This window comes from Amia ocellicauda, chromosome 10, assembly GCF_036373705.1.
Source record: "Amia ocellicauda isolate fAmiCal2 chromosome 10, fAmiCal2.hap1, whole genome shotgun sequence".
Taxonomy (NCBI): Eukaryota; Metazoa; Chordata; class Actinopteri; order Amiiformes; family Amiidae; genus Amia; species Amia ocellicauda.
The window spans coordinates 13,603,338-13,625,185 of NC_089859.1; the positions used below are offsets into that span (position 1 = coordinate 13,603,338).

Sequence of the window (21,848 nt, forward strand, 5' to 3'; positions counted from 1 at the left end):
CCGGGTCACTTCCGCTTCCGGCGAATCGCGCTGCCTGTGCAGACACGTGAAGGTCAGCGGCTTTGATCTTATTTCCCTTAAAGTGTCGGCTGTAAGTGCTCGGGTTTATTTAAAACTGTATTCGAGAAACCACGCAGGATCTGAAGTTAAAAAAGTCATCTGTCAATGGAGGGGCAAGGGGTTACTGCAGATCCGCAGCTCCAGCAGTTCATTGAAGTGGAGTCTCAAAAACAGCGATTTCAGCAGCTGGTTCACCAGATGACAGAAGTCTGCTGGGTGAGTGTGTTTCCTCGTATGGTGCTACATGTAAGGCAGCGCACTCGAAAACATGACATTGAGTTACTTTGACAAAGTGATTTCAAGGATCAGAAATCCATGCCCTCCACGTAGGGTTCATACCAAACCTCCCACGCTTCGTTAGAAATGTAGTTTTACCATGAATTTGCACATATCAAAAGTTTAACAAGAAATACCACTTGAAACAACTTCGTATGGGTTATGCAGTGAAGTGGCATCGAGATCTATACAGTCGCTCCATCTTCAACAGCAGCAGGACATGACACGTAGATACATTAACTGCCACTGAACAACCCCATTACTTTTCACAAATCAGGCATTTTGTATGAAAGGTGAATGTGGCTTCATGTTTTTAAATGTAACATTTTAAATTAAATGTGTATGCCGTTTTAGTAATTAAACAGAATATAATAATCAGCCATGTAGTAAAGGAGTAATCTTTTGACTGGGTAATATGGGACCTTCTATAGAAATATTCCTCCTTCTGTAATTTCTTAATGCACCTATTAATTTACTTGTGACTTTTGGATCTTGTTTTAATGGTTGGAGTTGACGTTATCCTTTGAATTGGCTTTGTCTATTTCCCAGGATGCCCTTGAATTTTCAATTCAGGGCTAATAGTCTTGTTTTGGTTTGTTTTTTCCAACAGGAGAAATGCATGGACAAACCTGGACCTAAGCTGGACTCAAAAACGGAGACATGTTTCGTGAACTGTGTGGAGCGGTTCATTGACACCAGCCAGTTCATTTTGAACAGGCTGGAACAGACTCAGAGGACCAGGGGCTCTTCCTCAGAGAGCATGTCTGACTAAACCGTGTTGGCAATAGGACACAGACTTTGGCGACATCGAACGATGATAGATGCAATCCAGCGAGGCTGCTGCATGTGCAGCCTGGGAAGAATAGAGCCACGTTAATAAGGGTGGACTACAGATGTTTGGTGCCTCATTTCACCTGGAGCAGTGATGCAGTCTCTCACTCTCGTTCCCCCTTACAGCAGGTTCTACAGAACGTATTAGAACATGATTTCAGTTGTCAAAGCCACTGAGTTGCCTTTACCTTGTCAAATATTTAACATTGTACAGGACAAATCCATTTATACAAATAAGATTCAGCCCCTTTTAAAACATGTAGTGGATTTGTGGTTCATCTGCACTGGGTGGAAAACCAAGAATGCTGAAGCTGAAGAAAAAACATACAAGAACACTGAACTGCAACTCCCATTCACATCCAAAACCCTCTGAAGCTTCAATGGCTCACTGCACAAGAAAAGCCAACTGGAAGCAGCCAAAGTACACTAACGTTTTTGCAACTGTACACTTGTCCTGTTAATGTCAAATACAGAAAACTGAACTCGCAGTGTGCTTTTTTGTGGGTTAAAACATTTTACAATTTGTAGATGAAAGTGAAATACAAAATGATGGTTATGCATTTTGCCGATCCAAGATTAGTACAGTAAGAGGGTTTTCTAAGGCAATACAAACTGCCTCTGCGACAGCAGTTTCTTTTATCTACTGGTTTAGTTCTAAAAAATGCTAAACAAAAACATTGTTTCCACATAAAACCTAGTAAAACCAACCTTTAATAGTAGCCTTATCTTGCAGAGAAAAGCTCCACAAGGTTTAATAAGTAATTTAGACAAATAAGTTGCATAAGGATGAACCATACATTTTCAACAGTTAAAAAATACACCCAAGACTAGAAACCAAATTGCATATTCCATTTCAGATTAATAAATGTTGGTTTCTTTGCATACCACAAATATTTCCAAACTTTTGTCTTGCTGTACTTAACCAATTTCCTTCATTACAATAGCAGGACATTTATATAAAAAAAACTCACAGCTTAAATGGTTTTCAAATATATTTTCTATTAAATATTTATTTAAAAAAATAAGTCACTGAATTTAATGTAAAGGTTTTTTTTTTATAGAAATTATTTGAAAGCAAAGACTGCAACTAGACTAAATTAATACAAAATGTAAGTCATTATGATTGTTAAAACATAAACAACACTGAATAAAACAAGTGAGGTATTTCCTATTGCAGAATCATTTCATTTACTGTTAACATTCGACACTTGAAAGTACACTGTAGTTTTCTGAATGTGTCACTCCTTTATATAAATATACTTCTGCTTGAATTTAATTCCATTTGGCACATTTTACATTATTATTAATACAATAATTTGATCACTAAATATTTCAGTAGGAATACTGGCTAGTACAACTGAAGTTGAAAATGGATAGTCCACCTTCTCATTTTCTATATTGTAATTTATATTAAAAAAACACAGAAAAGTCAACTTAATTTATACTTTCATGTCTGGTCACATCACAAGTCCAACAATTCTGTAAAAAAATGATTGCATGGAATATGCAAAAAAAAATTAAATAACTTCTGACTTTGAAATAGCTACTGTTAGGCACTTTATACATAAGCATTTAGTAAGTTAGATACTTACAATTAGTATATTGCACCACTGATTAAACAAAATAAAAACAATTATCAATAACTATTTTCCACTAATCATTCGGAAAACTAGTGTATAGTGTTTTGCTGCCAAGCATTAAATCCAGAAGACCACAAAAATGCTTTGTTTCCAATCACATATGCTACATCACTTATGGCTTCCTGAAGACATAACAATAATGGTATTTACAAAGATGCAAAGCAGACAAAACTATGTTACTGCACATTATATTTGATAGTTTTTACCCTTGCATAATTGTATTGCTTCTTCAGTTAAGTCCAAGTCTTTGGCCAAGTTGGTGAGATGAGATCAAAAAGAGGCTTAAAAAGTAAAAACAAACTGCAGTCAAAATACAAACCGCATAAAACATTTCATGGAAGGAAAAAAAAAGAAGGAATTCCACCAGTCTGGATTGCGTGACGTATAAAAGTGCTTTGAAATCAAAAACAACCTTTTTTTAAAATAACAGCATATGATAAAAGGGTAGAAAAAGAAGGGTCCTAGGGAGTTAATGAGAAAATACGACTGAGGGTGGTCAGTGCAGCTGGAGACAGGCCGTGTCTTTGTTATGCATAGATACTGTTAAAATTGTTTATGAATATATTTTATGATGAGGCACAATCTCTCCCTTGTTCAAAGGGACACATAAGGATAGAATCCCTGTTAACCAAAGGCTGTTTAAAAATGTGGCTCCTCCTTTAAGTGGTTACCACACTACCATTCCTTCTGTTGGAGCTCTCTGGAGAGTATCCCTTGCTGGATCCTGCCCTAACCCCTCCGCCTGACAGGGACTCCTGGCTGAGCAGGGGAACGTAGGGCTGGCCCCAGGGCCCGCCTCTTTGGCCCCTGCGGAGGAAGAGGGGGAGGGTGTCCCAGGTAAAGCTGATGTCCTTGAAGGCATGGAGCAGAAAGATGCCCAGGATGATGGTGAGGAAGCCGCTGATGGTCCCCACAATGCTGTCGGCTGCCATCCTGTGCCACTCCTTAAACAGAATCGCAGAGCAGGACATGACGGCTGTGGTGAAGAAGACGTAGTAAATGGGAGTGACAATGGAGGTGTTGAAGATGTCCAGGGCCTTGTTTAGGTAGTTGATCTGTGTGCTAATGCAGCCCACTAGACACACCAGCAGTACCCAGATTAAGGGGTCCTTCAGCACGGGCTTTCCTGCAAACAGCTCCTTAATGCCAATCCCAAGCCCCTTGACGCAGGACACAGAGAGGGAGCCAATCACCGAGCAGATGAGGATGTAGACCAGCACGTTCTTCTGGCCATAGCGAGGTGCCGCCACAAAGATCAGGATCAAGCTACTTACCACGATGCACACAGCAAATACGATGAAACCTGCAAGCGGCAGAAACCAGAAATGTATTACTTGAAAAGAAAAAACAAAGACGTGCTGCTTAGACAGCTGGAGAAACATGTGGGGGTGGCCTTGTGTTTCAGAGACCACGGTTTTCTCTTTCACTGTACCAGGATCTTTGAGCTTCTCAGCCATGACAGCGAGGGAGTCCACCTCCTCCTCTTGTGGCGCATGAATCACCATCACAGTGGAGCCCAGGATGCACAGCAAACAGCCGATCTTCCCATGAATGTTCAGCCTCTCATTGAGGAAATAGGAGGACAGCACCGCACTAAAGAAACAGAAGTATCGGGCATGAACACTAATGCAAACCAGTGAATAATTACGTCAAAACACGACTGCAAATCCCAGCTATCAGCATTAAAATAATCTGTTTGTGTCTCAGTGCATCAGTGGCAACACTAAACATCGTGTAGGTTGAATGATCCAGGAATGTAGGTTTTCAAGATGTAGAAATGCCACCTACTTATCTGTTGCAACTTCTAACTATCATTGAGACCCCACATGAGATATTGGAAGAAAGGCTCTGTTTTACAAATTCATTTGTGTCTCCATACTCACCTCACCAAAACACTCAGCGCACCCAGAGGTGTTACTAGAGTTGCTGGAGCAAAGGCATAAGCAGCAAAATTCGCAGCTTCTCCTGCACCCACTGAAAAATATCAAGCCATAAAAGTTGCTCCAAAGACATTCCACGTAGGGGTGTATAACAATGGGAAATAAACTTTACTGTCAACTGTGTTTTTGTTGTGTTTTTCCAGTGCAGATGCTGCAGATAATTGCTTTCATTCAGTAGCTTTGTACATTCGATCTCTGGCTGAATGTGGCTTTCAAGGATTTCCTTCAGACTAAAAAATGTGTGTGGGCTTTAACTTTTGTCCCCAACCTACAAACATAAAAATCCAGAACCCACCAGAGTATCTGTACTCCTCTAAATGAAGCACACACACAGACGAACGAAAGCAACCGAGAGAAATACAATGCAACTAGAGATGAAGATTCATTATTAGAGTTCAATTCTCCTGGTTATATACAAAATGTGACACAGAAACTGTCTCCAGTGAGAAATTAAAATAATTTAACAGGGAACAGAACATGTAGGGTGAAAGCAAACTTTTCTGAAGAAATATTACTTTGATTCTTATTGTAAACAGTGAATCGTGTTATGATATAAATTATACCCATCCCTAGGGTCTACAGAACTTACTTGAAATAAGTCCTGCCCACCACAGCCACTCTTTGAGGTACGCATGTCCACCTTGGCCTAAAGAATAAAAATAGAAAGACATGTTTTATTGTTTCTCACCCCCACACTGCAGTTTTACAATACTTATCATAGCTAGAACGGATTTAAAAATAAAATATGACTACAATGCTAAAAGTGTTTACTTCAGTGGCATAATATCATATCATGCCAAAAGCAAAATATGAAAAACTATTAGTTGTACAAATATAAAACAGTATGCTTTCTGAATAGAGCAGCTTGTGTAGTAATAACGTTTTATATTTAATTTCAATACAGACTAGAAATATGAAAGGATGCAAATAAGTGCAAAATGCTTTAACATACCAGCTCTCATTGACCCCCTGCCTGCTAATCGCAAGAGACCTTTCTTCTTCAGGATGAAACTGCCCCCAATGAAGATGCTGGAGCTGATGGCCAGGGAGAGGCCGATGTAGAAATCAGTCCTGCTGGCAGCATCAGTCTCCATCTGCAGAGGAAGACCAGTGGAGGACATGTGGACCCAACAGAGCCAACACAGCACACTCCCAAAGACCTGCACATTACAACCGCTCCCAAGCAATCATACAGGAACCTATAGCTGCCCCAAGCAATAAAAGCATTAAAACTGCACATTGTACTTTTAGACACTATATTAATCAAAGTTAAATGCAAGTGAATACCATCACCATCAGCAGCACTCAGCTATAACGACCCCCTGCTGGATGAATATGCGTGTGTGTGTGTACCGTTATGTAATATAATATCTTAAATCATTACTTCTGTTCATTGCTATACAGCCACACCGATTGAAATAGATGTTGAGTGTGTGTAGACACCATGAAACACGGTTTGTTCCGGGACTTTCAAGTTGTATGACTCAATTGCTTTAATGTCTGACACCTTATATCGACGATCGTATAATGACAGTGTGACTCCATGGTATCGATATATGTAAAAAGTATACATTTTCAAATGTTGCATACACTAACATTTTCCGTCCTTACTTCCAACGTTTACTATACCCGTTTCTAAAACTGCATGCCGCCAGATTTAGGCTGACAAACTTGAGAAATCTAATCAGCCTACATCTCATATCTTTATTAACTTCGCGCACGTCAATCATTTATTTATTTATATACAATATATAGATATTGAGAGAGATTACAACAATAATATTAAAAAAAAAAAAATTGTAACAAAACACAAATGTACCTTTTCTATTCGTGCCCATTGACTCCTAGCACTGAACACGCAATGCAAGCCAGTGCACTTCCTGGTCGCTCTTGTCAATGTGGACGTCTGTCCGTTTCTTTGTGTTTCCGACAAGATTCGTGTTGCAGATTTAAGATCCTTTTGTGAACTATAAAAAAACTACAATTTTCTACTGTGAATTGTATGATGTAGTCCTGTGATTCAGTAATGTCAGATATATTTTATTCTAACGGTAGTTAAAGTAGTCGGAACCTTTAAGCTGCGCTACTTGTTGTACTCGAGTCATCGTGGCAGGAAACCCGGAACATCCGGGTACATCTTTGTTTGGGAAGGTTGTGTTATTGCTGCGGATACGGTGTGTGTGATCTATAGCTCTGCATTTATATGTTCACATCGGATATCTGTCACATTATATGAGAATATTATATACTTTAGTATTTGTTTTTCCATAGAAGCAGTTGTTTAATACAATAGCGTGCTTATGCAGAATAAGAAGACCAAGATGACTTCCAAAGCTAAAGGTTGGTTGTTTTAATTGTGTATTTATTTAGACTAAATTAAACAAAAACAACAAACAACGTGTTTAGACGAACAAACCATATGTGTAGGTGCAGACGCAATTTTGGAAAAATGTGTAATGTATAAAATTAAGTTAGGTAAACATCTTTATAATCAACCACCCAAAAGGATTATTTTATTACATTTTTAAAACTGGTCGTTCTCTCTAATTTAGATGCTTTGGTGCTTATTTTCTGATTGTACTTATTGGGATTGGTTGCAATTATTTTAAAATAATTAAGCTAAATGATAATATAACTTTAAAGGAATTCACCTCCACCTTTTTAAACAAAACTGTATCACTGAAAGTGTGGTTGGTTTTAAGTCATGGCATAATTGAAATACACCAGTAATAACATGTATTCATGTATTTATTTTGGTAGTGGGGAAGGTAGGATCCAAGAACAAAGATGACGCCCCACATGAACTGGAGAGTCAGTTCGTCCTTCGTCTGCCTCCGGTATGAAGTGGCAGAGGTTTATTCTTTCAAAATGATCATTTATATGTTTGTTTTACCCATTTTCACATCCTCAGCGGGGTGTCTGAATGTCTGTTTTTTGCAGGAATACGCCTCGACGGTGCGGAGGGCAGTGCAGTCTGGGAGTCTCAATCCCAAAGACAGGCTCACTGTAGAGTTGCACGGTACATGCATTCAGGTTTTTGTCTACTGATCTTTAATTCAAACTAAAACCGCGCATTGATCACAACGATTATACAGCAGGAGCTTCATTTGTTTGCCTGCGTTGTAAAAACAAAAAACAAACTGTGCTTTTGCTCCCCATAGCCGATGGCCGCCATGGTATAGTGAGAGTGGACCGAGTTCCTCTAGCTTGCAAGCTGGTTGACCTTCCTTGCATTATTGAGTCATTGAAAACTGTGGATAAGAAGACCTTTTACAAGACTGCAGATGTTTGTCAGGTAGGATTGAATCAATCATATTCATGTATTTAATAACTCTTACTAAAGGTCAGTCTCCATATTGTGTGTTTAAAGTATTACAGATTACAGTATTAGTGTCTCCCTAACATAGTTAATCAGATTCATTGTTTTTAACATAGATTGAGCCCAATTAAAGACTATATTGAAACAATCTACTTTTATATTTTATGTCTTCCAATGTAAAGCAATAATAATGTCATTAAAGAGAGTGAGCGAGATTGTATAGGTTTTTTACTGATTGTCATTCAGTTTATGTAGCAGCATTTTGTATTGAACTGTCTTGTGCATTGCATGGACACAGATGCTGGTGTGCACAGTAGATGGGGATCTGTACCCTCCATTAGAAGAGCCCACTGGTGCTGTGGACCCCAAAAACAAAAAGAAGGACAAGGACAAAGACAAGAAGTTTGTATGGAACCATGGCAGTGAGTGTCTCCTTCAAATATTCGACACTGAACAAAATTAATGTATTGGTGGCATTCCTGGTTAACGTACTGATTTCAAATTTGAAGTTCAGAAGAACGAGTACTGTATGGTAGACCCTAAACATTTTGACAATCTTTTCGAAATAAAATATAGATTGTTTGGGAGATTCTTGTATTTTATTGGCAAGCCTCAGCAGATATTAATTTGTGCTACAGAAACACCATATCCCCCTCACGCTCTTATCCAGTCAAGCAGCTGTGTCTCCAGCAGGTATGGGGAGTCATTACTTCATATAGGTCATGTCATTAAGTTGTTTTGTTTTGCCTGTGACAGACTGAACCCTAAAGGGATCTTTTAGTGGCCCCAGAAGATAGCCTTGAATATTTGATATTCCAAGAAGAGCATTCTGTCCAGGCACAAATTAATTGTCTCTCTGTTTTAAATAAAATATTGTAATCTTTTAAAATGCTTTGTTTTGCATTTTAGTCACCTTTCCTCTTAAGAACACCAGGAAAAGAAGATTCAGGAAAACTGCAAAAAAGAAGGTAATTCTTTCTTCCTATCCTGGCAGTGCTATCTTAAGCTGTAAACTGTAAACACAGTTTGAAAGATAGTTATTACTATAAGTCAAGTTTTGCTGTCTTTCTTTCACCTTTATGTTGAACAAGAGAGCAATTAAGAGGGTGCCTTGATTGGTACTACTAAATAATGTATGGTATGACTGAATAAATCTCTGGAGAGGGGCACATTGAAAAAAGTATATATCACTTATGCATTTCTTGGCTTGCTTCCCACAGCTGCTATCAGTGATGTGTGCTATGTGTCTGTTTTTATTTTCTAACTATTTTAGCTTCTATTTACAATGCAAGTTCGCACATTCAAAGATAACCCAAGAGCTGTATTATAAACTGATATATTTCACAGTATATTGAGTCCCCAGATGTAGAGAAGGAAGTGAAGAGACTGCTCAGCACAGATGCAGAAGCTGTCAGTGTCCGTATCCTTTTCACTGAGTGTCGTGTGATAGTTTGTTTTTCTTGATATAAAAAGAGCTATTGAAATGCAATAACTACAGACAATCCTTGCAAATGAATGCTCACACAGTAGTGTATATATATATATATATATATATATAGTTGTGCAGGCTGTTTACTGATGCAATCAATTGTAACATTTTGCAAATGCTTTTAATCTTGTGTTTTGCCAGTGCTTAATAGTCCATAATGGTATGACTGCATGTAAAGTAGTAGCCTGTGTAAGTAGCGTGCCGATGAATGTTGAGTTTACCTTGACCACACGGGGGGCCGCAGGGTGGGAAGTGATTGCTGAGGATGAGACCAAGGAGGCCGATAATCACGGGTCCTTGGCCAACCTGGACTCATCTCCAGGGACATCTGGACACAAGCTCAGCCACGGGTCATCAGGTAAGGGGAGAACATCTACCCCAGACCACACACCGTTCTTGATAGTGTGAGAGAGAGAACCTCAGGCAACGTAAGATTCCCTTATAAGAGGAGATCTACAAGATTTCCTTTGCATAGCAGGTCAGTCAATTTCGGATTGATTTGGGTCAAACAAGGCAATAGCGTGTACTGTAATTCAAGAATATTTCTGATATTTTAAGCTTGTTAGCTTTAAAAAATTTAATAAATTGCATAGTCAAACGCATGGTTTCATTTCCCAAACATAATCTTTCCATATCCCGTGGCTTTAAAAAAAAGAAAAGAAAAACAGAAGTAGGTTCACTTCCCTACTATTTGTGAAGCATTTCAATTTTAATGGCTTCTGACTTGAAATATGCAACAGACTCCAATCTTGCTTTAGTGATGCATTGAATTCCCTATATCTTCTGCAGGTTAAAATGTGTACAAAGTGTTGATGAATAGTTATATTTTTGTCTTTGTGGTGTTAGTGCAAAGGGATGAGCTGCGGGAGATCTTCAACGACATCAGCAGCAGCAGCGAGGATGAGGAAGACGAAGGGGACCGGCATGAGGACGAAGATCTCAACATTATGGACACCGAGGAGGACCTTGAGCGCCAGCTGCAGGAGAAACTGAATGAGTCAGACGGGCAGCGCGACGAGAGCGAGGGCAACAACCAGATAGGTAACACTGGCAGCATTCAGACCTGCGGCACAAGTGGCAAGGTCATACGTGTGTTTGTAGGTTTCCAACTGAATAGAGCCGTTTGAAGCATGTCTGGAAATACTGCACCAGTTAAAAAAAAAATCTACCAAAAAAACACTTCAATTGTAAATTCTACAATAAATACCTTTTTTTAGGTCTGCATAACCTTTGTGAAATAAATGGTTTAGATTTTTTTAGGTCAAGAGACAAGTTTCTCCCGCAAGAGGGCAATAGAGTGACAAATAGATTAGCTTCAGGGGCTGTCAGAGTCGGTGCCAGTTGCACACAGCTCAGGGAACACAGAGACAAAAGCAGACTAAATAGCTAAAGGCTCTCATTTTAAAATGAACTCGCTGGCAGCGGAGTGTACAGACGTTTTAGTAATTCAAGTGAATATTTTTCAGATGTTGTTAAATGGAAGAAATAATACGGTGAATACAAATGATGCAAGATTGTTACCATTCCAATAATTGTAACTAGTGTTTAAGTGTGTATCTTAGTATATCTAAGTTAGTATGCACTCTCCCCAGGGATTATCTCCCTCGTCATATGTTATAGGCTTACAAGCGGTGGTTAAAGGATTGTAAGTAAATGTTTTGTTTTTTCAAGCATATAAATATGTATAAATCAGGTTGAGTAGTCAAACTTGTGTTGTGTATCAAAGGTACAACAGTTTAAAATATAAATAACATTAAATGTACTCTAAATCCATCTATGGTTAATATATTTTTTGTGCCTTTTCCTGTTCAGGCCTCAGTTTGTCACTTTAAGTTTGTCACAGTACTGTTTATTCGGTGCGTTCTGTTGAAGAAGCCGGGCAAATCGTTTTCCTTTCCTTTTTACATTTTTATTGTATGTATCGTCTCCTGTGATTTCATTTTTTTTTCTTACTTTGGAGAGGGAATTGAGACTGCTTTGTTTGAAGATCATTCTCCCTTGTGTCCTGCAGTTCTAGAGTACCAGGTCCAAATAAACAATGTGAAAGCCAAGCTACAGGAGACACAAGAGAAGAAGAAACATCAGGAAGAGCTGATTATGAAGGTGGAGAACCAGGCCCTCAAGGTGAGGCTTTGTAGCATCACAAATACGATCAGCACAAGCCCTAGACAGTAAATAATGCAAGAGATATTTATGTGGCTAAAACCATTTGCAATGTCTTTGTGAAACCTGGTTTGTATTCAAAAGAAAACGCATCAAAGTAGCATTTGGGGGAGAAAACAAAACCCGCAACGCATAAATAAATGCAAATAGGCAATGAGTTCTAAAACAAAAATGCCATTTGTGAAGAATCTGAAATCGTGCACACATTAGTTGACATTTTCAGACCACTGAGCAAAGTCCCACTGAAAGCAGTTATATTGCGATAGTCTGAAAGCATTCCTGAGTAATTCAAGGGGGGAAAAAAAACAATTCAAAGTGGTCTGAACAGAACTAACATGCAAAATATCATTACTAGTAACTGTGGAGAACTTCTGTCCCAGCATAGTTTTATTGCTGTCTTGAGGTCTCTGTATTGTAGTCAGTTGATACCAAGTCAGTTAATTTTTGTTGTTGTTTGGTTTTAGAATCGTTTCCAGGCTCTGCTGAATGAAATCGTTAGTCAAGAAGAACGGGAGATGGAACAGGTAAGAGCTCTGACATTGTGTTTAGGTAACAATTGAAGCTTTAAAGGACTTCTGAAAAAGCTTCGGGCAAACGTGTGCATGACTGAGGGCTGATCATGACATGCTTTTTATTTTCTATCCCAATAGCTGGCTTCCTTGCAAGAACAGTTGGACTCCCTTATTGAGAAGTGAACAGCAGGTGGTAGTGTAGAGGCATGGCAGTGAGTGAAGCGACCACTGTAGGCAACAGAGGTCCGAGGGCTTGCATATTTCCTTGGTCTCCTTTGACCACACCTTGCAACTTGTCATACCACTGCAACTCAAGGACCATTGTATAATCTATATAAAGCTGTTATCTATGTATGTTTGTATGTATGTATGTTTGTGGAATTTGCTAGTGTTTTTTTTTTTAATAAAAAATAATCTGCATACTTCGTGGAGTTTTTTTTCTTTTTATGGTCAGTACTCTGTAATGGCACCTTTTGAACTATGCTTTAGTTTTGTCACAATTTATATAATACTAATAAAGCCAGTTGGTTATTTACAGATTTAATAAAGACAATTAAGTTGCTTTATATAACTTGGAACAGCAGAGATCCTTCCAGCAGTTATAAGAATAGACCTCCACAAAGTGTAGAGGTAGGTACACTTCGGGGCAATTTCATCATTTTATTTTAATTGTATTTACTCAAGCCCTTTCCCAGTGAGCCCTGGATGACAATATAAGTCTGCTTACAAATATTAATAAAAAAGAAAAACAAAAATGTAATCTCTGTACAGTGATCTTACCCAGTCATTCTGTCACCTGCTGCTTCCCTGGCAGAGAAGGGATTATAAAGGGTTTTGGGGATTACCTGAAATGGATTAAAGCGTCCAGCCCCAGACTTCTAATCCAGCCATCTGTCATAGAGCAAGCAGGACACTGGGAAAAGGCTGTTTGGCTGTGGCACTTACACCACTGCTTTCTTGTTTCTTGCACACGATAAATAAATCTAAGCGTCTGATCATAAATTCTTTGCTCACTGAGACGTAATCTTGGAAAATACTTGATTCTTCTCTAAATACATCCCATAAGGGGACACAAAATTTCCTAGGATGCAGGAAATCTACCTTCTGAAAACTGAAGGAGTCAAGAAGAAGATTCTTCATGGGGGTCAGGGTGATCTTCCTAAATTTCCAAGTGGAACCAAGGTAAGAGGAATACTAGATCAAAAGCAGCCTTTGTCTATTTTGTAAATACTTACATAAGGGTTTGGTTTTATGTTTATTCTGACTCAAACCTGGACCCCGTTTCAAAGTGACACTTAGACCTAGGTGACAAAAGTCTTTTATTGTTCTGATTGCTTTGATTTAGCTAAAGGTCATTGCTTAGCTGGAGAATTGCTGCCAACCTAATTTTCCTACCTATAAATAGAGTGATAATTTAAGTAGTTGCAATTGTTTAGGCAGCACAGATCCCAGGCAATTGTACTGTCAACTTCTATTGTTCTCCAAGGTGGGTGAGAGAAATTCATTAACAACATAGAGCATTGTGGGCGCTCTGTCTCAAGATGACAACCGCTTCCATTAGCCATGCCAAAACTCAATTCTACATTCAACAGCTGTGATCTTTGTACAGGTTTCTGTGCTGTTGATGTGGTTCCATCTCCCATATGCTCAGATTACTTGTCATTTAGGCAAAGTGAAGGTTGTAACAGAAATAAGTTTCCCACAGATGGTCAGCTAATTTTTCACTCAGTCTTGGGAGGAGAGAAGAATAAACAAAAGCTTCATCCTTTTTCCTGTAAAGTCTCTTCTCAAACCCACAGTCTTCCACTCTTGATCTAATCCCATTCTCTCTCTCTCTCTCCATCTGAAGCTGGTATTCCACTTCCAGACACTGAAGTGCGATTTTGATCGGACTGTGATCGATGACAGCCGCAAGGGCAAGGAACCCATGGAGATCATCGTGGGGAAGATGTTCAAGATGGAGGTGTGGGAGACCTTGCTCACCTCCATGCGAATCGGGGAGGTGGCGGAGTTTTGGTGTGATAGCATTGTAAGTCAAATCTGCAAAATGCTTTAAGGGACAATTTAATATTCCACTTTGTAGCCCCTAGCAATGTACAACTGAACGAAAGCCCACTTGCAGACATGCTAACTATGGTTTCAATTAAAATGAGACCTCAGAGATTCAATCTTGTCTGAATTCTGCAGGAACAGTACAATGTTTATGCATATGTGCCTACTGCTGGTGGCCACCTACACAGAGTCTGTTCAACACATACTATTTGGTTGTGTAGATATGTATACATTGCAACATTGAAACAAATGGATATTATTATTAATTATCGCTGTAAGAGTCCAACTGCCTACCAGTCTTATCTGGTTCATTGCCGAGTGAAGATCCCTCTCGTCCTCCCTCTCAGCACACAGGGCTGTATCCTATTGTGTCCAAGGGAATGAGGCTGATTGCAGAAGGGAAGGACCCTCTGGAGGGACAGAGACACACTTGTGGAATGGGAAACTTGTTTGACTATCACTCCATGGGCTACAAGGACCTGGACGAGCTCATGAGGGAACCACAGCCCCTCATCTTCATCATGGAACTAATCCAGGTCTAAACATGTTGATTGCTTTAAGAGTCATTTTAACCCACAGAGTAGACATTTAATAACAATAAAGTTCTCCAGCTGGTGGGCTTCAAGGCTGTTTAACGCACTCCACAGGTGGGTGACCCTTTCTCATACCACCGGGACTCCTGGGCGATGGACAAAGACGAGAAGTTGGCAGCCGTGCCCGCGCTGCACAGTGAGGGAAACGCGCTGGTCAAACAGAGGCGATTCAGGGCAGCAGCCAGGAAGTACCAGGAGGCAGTGATTCTGCTGAGGAATGTGCAGGCCAAGGTGAGAGGACACAGTGCAGTCCAAACAACCTGACCTACATCTATGTTTATATTGTCCTAAAATTGTATTATAACTATTGAATTGTGCATCTTTGCACATCTTTCAGCAACTGCAGTGGTGTAAGATCTGCAATACAGTAACTGTACGGAGTCACAAGAAAGGGCTAGAGGATAAAATGGTATATAAATGGAAGGAGATAATCTTCTACAGAGAAACAAATGTGTCATTGGGAGTACAACCATTCCACATCTGTACGCTGACTATATTCATAGATACATCTTCTCTTGTAAACGTTCAGCTTCATGAGTATTAGAAGAGACGGACGAGAAGAACTGTTTCTTAGTGTGTGCAGGACACAATTGATACAACTTCAGCACACCAGTTAAAAATCACTGCAGTGGCATAGATTTGCCAGAAGAATCGCAGCTAGATGAGTCCCAGTACTAACACAGTTTTATAGTGCTGGAAGTGATGTGTGAAACGTTTCTTGGCAGACATCCATGGCATTTGAGACTGGCTGAAAGCATCGCTGCGTGTGTGTTTTGTTCTCTGCAGGAGAAACCCGGTGAGGAAGACTACGTGAAGCTGGATAAACTCATCACTCCACTGGTGCTCAACTACTGCCAGTGCATGCTGGAACTGAAGGAGTATTATGAGGTCCTGGAGCACACCACGGAACTGATCGAAAGGAAAAAAGGTATGCATGATCTTCACGTTGTACTGACCCTACAGCATCCAGACTTTCAACTCTCTCACTTTGCACTTACAAGCTAAGTTTTAAATTGGGATACTGATGATGAAGGTAGAGATGGCCTAATGGTTAAGACCATAATTTGTAGTAATTTAGCTACATTTTGCATTTCAAAGATGTTATGTGTTAAAACCAGCTACGGTTAGGTTTTGAGTCCCCAGTTAACTTAAGTTTGCATTAAGGTTAGGGTTGCTCTTTTACTGACTCTACGGACTACTTTATAAATAGTGGTTTCTCAGGGTGTCTAAATGTATTACCCCTCTTGCGTACACTGGAATATCTTTGCTTGCCCTTTGTCTTGCTTGTTTGTCTGCTGTACAAACATGTTGGTATATAGGAGAAAACCTGAAGACAGAAAGTGTCAGATGGCCACACTATTTCTATTTGTTTTTCCTGGTGCTGTATCAGTAAGAGAGCAAGTGATTCAAGTGATGGGTGCATTAATAAGACTCTCACCACCGCCAAGTTAAAATGTAACAGTCTCATCCTCTTATCTGTGTAACTGTGAATCTCTCTCCATTACGTCTCAGTGGCTTTGTCTTTAATTCAGTCTTCCATTCCCCTCGCATCACTCCCAGTCGCTCGCTCTTGTTGTTTCTATCAGTTTCAATCTATTTCTTTCACTATTTCCCTTTCACAGTGTCAGAGGCTTTCTCCATTTCGAATTGGATTTGATTCTTTTCAATGGTGCTTTATTGTGGTGGCTATGTCAGTGCCAGAGGCAGGAGAAATTTTTTTTTAATGTTCACAGAATCCAGGATTTAAAGGACATCCTAGCACAAACAGAAATACAGGGCAGCTGATACTCAACAAGGTCTTTGTGAATGTCCTTAAACACATTTCACGGTTAAAGTATAAAATAAGCACAGTTATATTCAGCTGACACTAAATGCTGTTTGTATCATGATCAAATTCATCAAATGATGCACATGATCAAATGACTACACGTATTATTAATATAATTTATAATACCGGAATGGTCACATTTTTATATAACATGCAAAATCAATTTCCAACAGAACAGAATTGCAAAAACTGTGCATACTGTATCCGTGAGGTATTTTAATAAATTGAAACCAAATATTTGGTTATAGGAATAGTTGCCAAAAACATTTTGTTTCTGAAAAAAAGAAGAAAAAACTATGAAGACAATATAAATCCAGTAACATTTCCTGCTTAAAATTCGCTCACTATACAAATGACTGCAGTATTGATTGCAGCTTTTTGTAAATCTATTTAGTTTGAAGTTGAATGCATGGAGGAAAGCTTCCGTACAGGAGGATGAACAAACAGGAGCCTAGCAGGATGCAGAGCTATTTATTATTTGATTATTCAAATTCACTTAGAGGGGATAGAAAATAATTGATTGAGGAGGGTTTTACGGATGTGTTGATTATGCCGTGTACTTGTCAGGTTATTTAAATTATACAATCAAACGAACATTACTCAAGTTTTTTTGGCATGTTACAAATCAAGAAACCTAATTATGATTATGTGAAGAATTTCCTTCCCCTCTCTTGGCAAAAAAAAAAAAAAAAAATCCCCCACAATGCTGCCATCGTTAAAAAATCTTGCAGCTGGTCATAAGTGTTAATCATCTCCATCAGTAACTTTGTAAACCCCCTCTCCTCCCCACCTCCCACCACAGAAAAAAACAGTCCTAATAATCAAATAATTGTTTGATGCCTCTCTATTAATCAGACAACAGCAATGGCCAAACAAAACCAGAAAAATAAACCGTCAGATCCGATCTAATAATACAGATCATTTTCCTGCAGGCAATGTGAAAGCCTATTATAAGAGAGCCAAGGCCCACGCAGCCGTCTGGAATGAGAAGGAAGCTCGACAGGACTTCCTGATGGTGGCCACCCTTGACATTTCACTAGCCCCCCTTGTGCAGAGAGAGATCAAACTGCTGAAGGAGAGGATGAGAGAGAAATACAGTGAGGAGAAGTTGTCCTACTGGGGAATTCTGGGAGACAAAGGGGGGCACAAGAATAGTGACAGAGAAGAAGAGGAGGAGGAGGAGGAAAAGGAACAGGAACTGGAGGAGGAGGAGGAGAAAGAGGTGGACAAGGCCAAGGAAGAACTGGAAAGCACTGTCACCCAGAGAGAAGAAGTAGAGCAAATGGTGGCAAGGGATGAAAAGGTAAAAAGCAGGATGGAGGTGCCCTCAAAAGTAGGGAGGCCCAACCAGAACACAGAGACGGGTAGAGAGCAGCCACAGGGCAGCAGTGGGAATGGAGCTGCAGTGCCCGTGGGAAAGGGCAGAGAGGAGATGTTGAGGCTGGTGCCCCTGCTCCACAATGAGGGGAATTACCTGATGAAGGAGACACGCTACCGGGAAGCATCCCAGAAATTCAAGGAGGCCATCGACTACGTGAAGTTCATTCAGAGTAAGGTGAGCCACCTTGAGTTTCAATACTCATCTCTAGATGGTGAGAGACCTAAAATACTATACAGCTGTTTATGGGGCAGGCGAAGCAAAGATCAGAATATCCTGAATATTATGGATTATTTATTTATTGGCAGAGGTCTTTATCTGTGCCAAATTATCGTGTGCACAATAAGCATTAAAAGTGCAGTAGTAAATGTAATACAAAAGTACAATAAGAATATGATTATGTTTATATCACAAAACTCTGAAATTCAAATTACTGGTGTCCATGTTTAAGTAAGTTTAAGATAAAACCTAATATGAGAGTGTGAGGAGTCTGAACACCCCAGACAAAGACAGCGATGTCAGTGCGGTGCTTAGGCAAGAGAGCAGCTCATGAGGGAAGGGTGTGTGTGTTGTATGACTGACAGTGACTCTCTGGGCAGGAGGACCCACGAGAGGAGGACTGGGCATCTCTGGAGAAGGTGCAGCTTCCCCTGGTGCTCAATTACTGCCAGTGTATGTTGGAGCTGGAGGAATACTATGAGGTTTTGGAACATACCAACCAGCTGCTGAGGAACCACAAAGGTACTACACTCACCTCACCACCCTCTTTCAAAGGCAGAATTATTCAACCAAGATGACTCGCATATACAGAAGTTCATTCTCATATATTATAAATGGTAACGTGATTAAAACAGGTTATGTAGTTCATCAGTATTATCTTTTGGACTCTTTTCTCTCTCTCTCTCTCTCTTCCCCCCCCTTAGGCAATGTGAAAGCCTTTTACAAGCGTGCAAAGGCCCATGCAGCACTCTGCCATGACCAGGAGGCTCGGCAGGACTTCCTCATGGTCTGCAAATTGGACCCGACCTTTGCTCCAAGCATACGCAAAGAGATGAAGCAGATGGGAGAGATGATTAGAGCCAAGCACAGCCGAGCAAAGAGGACCTACTGGACAGACGTTGAGGAGAAATGGGGAAAGGGGAGGCGGCAAGAGTGTGAGACAAGAAGGCCAAAGGGAGAGTATCAGGAAGAGATGGGGAGTGAAGAAAGGAAGGAAATGGGGATAAACCAAATGGGGCAGGATAGAGTGTCAAGCACTGAAGAAACCTTCAAGACATCTGAAACCAAAGCAGAAGAGGAAGCAGCTGAGACCAATCCAGCTGGAGATAATGGTAACAGCGAGAGCACAGATGTAACACAAAACATTGATTTGAAAGCATCTGAAGCTTCAAATGAGGACTCGGGGGCAGATGGAGAACCTACTGCTTTCAAACCAACCAATGAAAGCCCTGGGGCAAACACAGAGGGGGGCAATGAAAATCCATGTCCATGACACCACCAATAAAAATGAGAAAATGACAGAAAATGGAAGAGCCAATGAGAATGCAGGAGGAAAAGGGTATGAACTTACTGAGAATAGAAGGACCAATGTAGACATCACAGACGAAACCACTGAGAATATAGATAGAGTTAAGGACAGGGTCATTGAGGACGAACACAAAAGCCTTGAAGAAACAAATCAGATTGGTGGCCAAGAGATTTCAAGTGACAGTATTCATATTGCTATTGAGGAAACAAAATAGATTTCAGGAAGAGTGCATGATAGGATAATACACTTATAAGGGCTTCTGGTATTTAAACAGTACAAGGCCAAAGCAATATTTCACGTGAAAAATGATGCTGTGAACCACTGAGCATTATGGAAGACAAATGACACAAAGGCTTTGCGTATAACAAATACAAATTTATTTCTGTACAAGATATATGAGTAGAAAGCAGCCAGTACCCCCATTAATTTAAAAAGTCAACCACAGTAATTTTGTACAAATTAGGAGGAAAATAAACAACAGGTGCAAGAAGCCTGTAAGTATTTTCAGTTAACAAAAGAAAAGCAAAAAATATATTTTCACAAAGTGAGACATGGAAAGGTAATTTGTTAAAAGGTAAGTTTGAGAAAACAACATTTAGACCTCTAAAACCACAGCTTTCATTACCGTGATGCATTGAGGAGGAGACTACATAAAGAGTGTGAATTAAGCGAGAATTTAGTTTATTAAACCATATGATGAACTTTGCTTGAGAAAGGTCACCTAGGGTGGTTAACTTCCACAATATGCCACATGCTTTGACTTCACTAGAAGATTGACTGATTTAAAAGTTCAGATTCCCCCCCCAACTTTTTTTTATTTTTTACATAAAATGTTTTCTTAAATTAATGGACAGCAGTGCTTTAAACTGTGGTGACCCACACAGGTTCTGAGGAATAAATCAATAATATGGAGCTTCACATTTAATGTACACATATTAAATTTGCATGGTAAAAATATTCAGACTTTCCTGTACATATATTCTATAAAATGTTATCAGTGATACAAAACACCATTTCATTTTATAGGCTTTCCATCACGGTGCATAGCAGTAGACGACCACCTCCATTACAATTTACTCCAGCAGTGAGTTAATAGCAGGGTACTGTAGGTGAGACAAGTTTGGCACTATGCAGTTTTTAAAATGCAAATGAAACATGGGATTGTTACAAACAGATGGACCATCATGATTCAAGCTCACACAAAGAGTAAAGCTGAGCTCGATAAGTCAAACTTTATATTTTACACTGACACACTAGGTATAACTGCACTTTTTGCTGTGATTTTTAGGTATGCAGCGGTAACATACCATTAATATGAAGCATGATTTCTTGATTTTTGAACAATTCCATTCAAAATGCAAATAAAATATCGATTATAGTTATTATGGTAACTTAATTGCAGTAGGATTTTTAAAAAGGTCCTTTTACTTCTTCAACCAATTTCACTATTCATTGTTTTGTGCAAAAATTTTTTTTTGCAATCTCTAAATTGTTGTTCTTTTACATATTCATGCTATAGGATTTTGTAAAATATTACAAAGTACTGAAAATGGTGTATGTACACGATACATACATCTGTTGTAATGTATATACTTAAAATACAAATCTGATTTGTATCTGAAGTGCTTTTTAACCAAAACAAAAATCTATATTACGCATGTCTAATTCTAATTTATATGATCAAAATTAGTTGTTTTTTAAATCAATAACAAAAAAAGCTGACTCAATATTAAAGACATACACATATATATGTGTGTGTGTATATATATATATATATATATATATACACATACACACACACATTTACATACAATACTATATTGTGCAGAGTTTAAATGGGAAAAAAAATCACAAACTTTACATATACTATCATTTTAAAATGCATTAAAATTACAAAAAGTTAAAAAATGTTACTATAAAAGTGCAATTTTAAATGCTGAATTGGTTTGTATTCAGCTGATTGTAATTGATTGTATATGTGTCAGTGAATGTTACTGTAGTAACAGCCCCCATTTCACTGTTTTTTGTCAATACAAAGAAGTTGCACTGGGGTACATTTGCGATGAAAAACTATGACATAAAACATTAAATAAAATTAATAAATATGTATGTGAAGAAAACACAAATAAATACATAATACATAAATCAATCAGTCAATAAATAAATAAGGAAAGTGTATCAGTAGTTTTTAGAAGCACATTTAGTCAATTTTAATTATACTATAGAGGATAAAACTGTT

At 39.0% G+C, this 21,848-nt stretch overlaps 4 protein-coding genes across 5 annotated transcripts; 3 read left to right on the plus strand and 1 right to left on the minus strand.

Annotated features, from left to right (window-relative positions):
* Nucleotides 1–5: 5 nt before the first annotated feature.
* timm8a (translocase of inner mitochondrial membrane 8 homolog A (yeast)) lies at nt 6–1,655 on the plus strand. Its single transcript, XM_066715032.1, has 2 exons — nt 6–276; nt 947–1,655. Exons 1-2 carry the CDS (start codon nt 166–168, stop codon nt 1,106–1,108), a joined length of 273 nt encoding a protein of 90 aa, XP_066571129.1. The 5' UTR covers nt 6–165; the 3' UTR covers nt 1,109–1,655.
* Nucleotides 1,656–1,860: 205 nt separating this feature from the next.
* LOC136759900 (magnesium transporter NIPA2) lies at nt 1,861–6,837 on the minus strand. Its single transcript, XM_066715031.1, has 6 exons — nt 6,567–6,837; nt 5,700–5,841; nt 5,337–5,393; nt 4,691–4,781; nt 4,240–4,400; nt 1,861–4,110 (listed from the first exon to the last, which is right to left on the minus strand). The coding sequence occupies exons 2-6, from the start codon at nt 5,839–5,841 to the stop codon at nt 3,467–3,469; spliced, it is 1,095 nt and encodes a 364-aa protein (XP_066571128.1). The 5' UTR covers nt 6,567–6,837; the 3' UTR covers nt 1,861–3,466.
* A 15-nt stretch (nt 6,838–6,852) lies between these two features.
* On the plus strand, nt 6,853–12,652 carry taf7 (TAF7 RNA polymerase II, TATA box binding protein (TBP)-associated factor). 2 transcript variants are annotated; one of them, XM_066715030.1, is made up of 13 exons: nt 6,853–6,921; nt 7,019–7,087; nt 7,508–7,584; nt 7,688–7,766; nt 7,909–8,042; nt 8,365–8,488; nt 8,976–9,034; nt 9,414–9,486; nt 9,800–9,913; nt 10,402–10,596; nt 11,567–11,679; nt 12,183–12,242; nt 12,369–12,652. In XM_066715030.1, exons 2-13 carry the CDS (start codon nt 7,048–7,050, stop codon nt 12,411–12,413), a joined length of 1,113 nt encoding a protein of 370 aa, XP_066571127.1. In that variant the 5' UTR covers nt 6,853–6,921; nt 7,019–7,047; the 3' UTR covers nt 12,414–12,652. The 2 variants fall into 2 exon arrangements, with proteins under 2 accessions (XP_066571127.1, XP_066571126.1); XM_066715029.1 differs by having other exon boundaries at nt 6,863–7,087.
* A 520-nt stretch (nt 12,653–13,172) lies between these two features.
* LOC136759905 (uncharacterized) lies at nt 13,173–20,067 on the plus strand. The gene is made up of 8 exons (XM_066715036.1): nt 13,173–13,412; nt 14,080–14,259; nt 14,630–14,818; nt 14,930–15,106; nt 15,662–15,803; nt 17,636–18,258; nt 18,681–18,822; nt 19,005–20,067. The coding sequence occupies exons 1-8, from the start codon at nt 13,317–13,319 to the stop codon at nt 19,571–19,573; spliced, it is 2,118 nt and encodes a 705-aa protein (XP_066571133.1). The 5' UTR covers nt 13,173–13,316; the 3' UTR covers nt 19,574–20,067.
* Nucleotides 20,068–21,848: the final 1,781 nt, after the last annotated feature.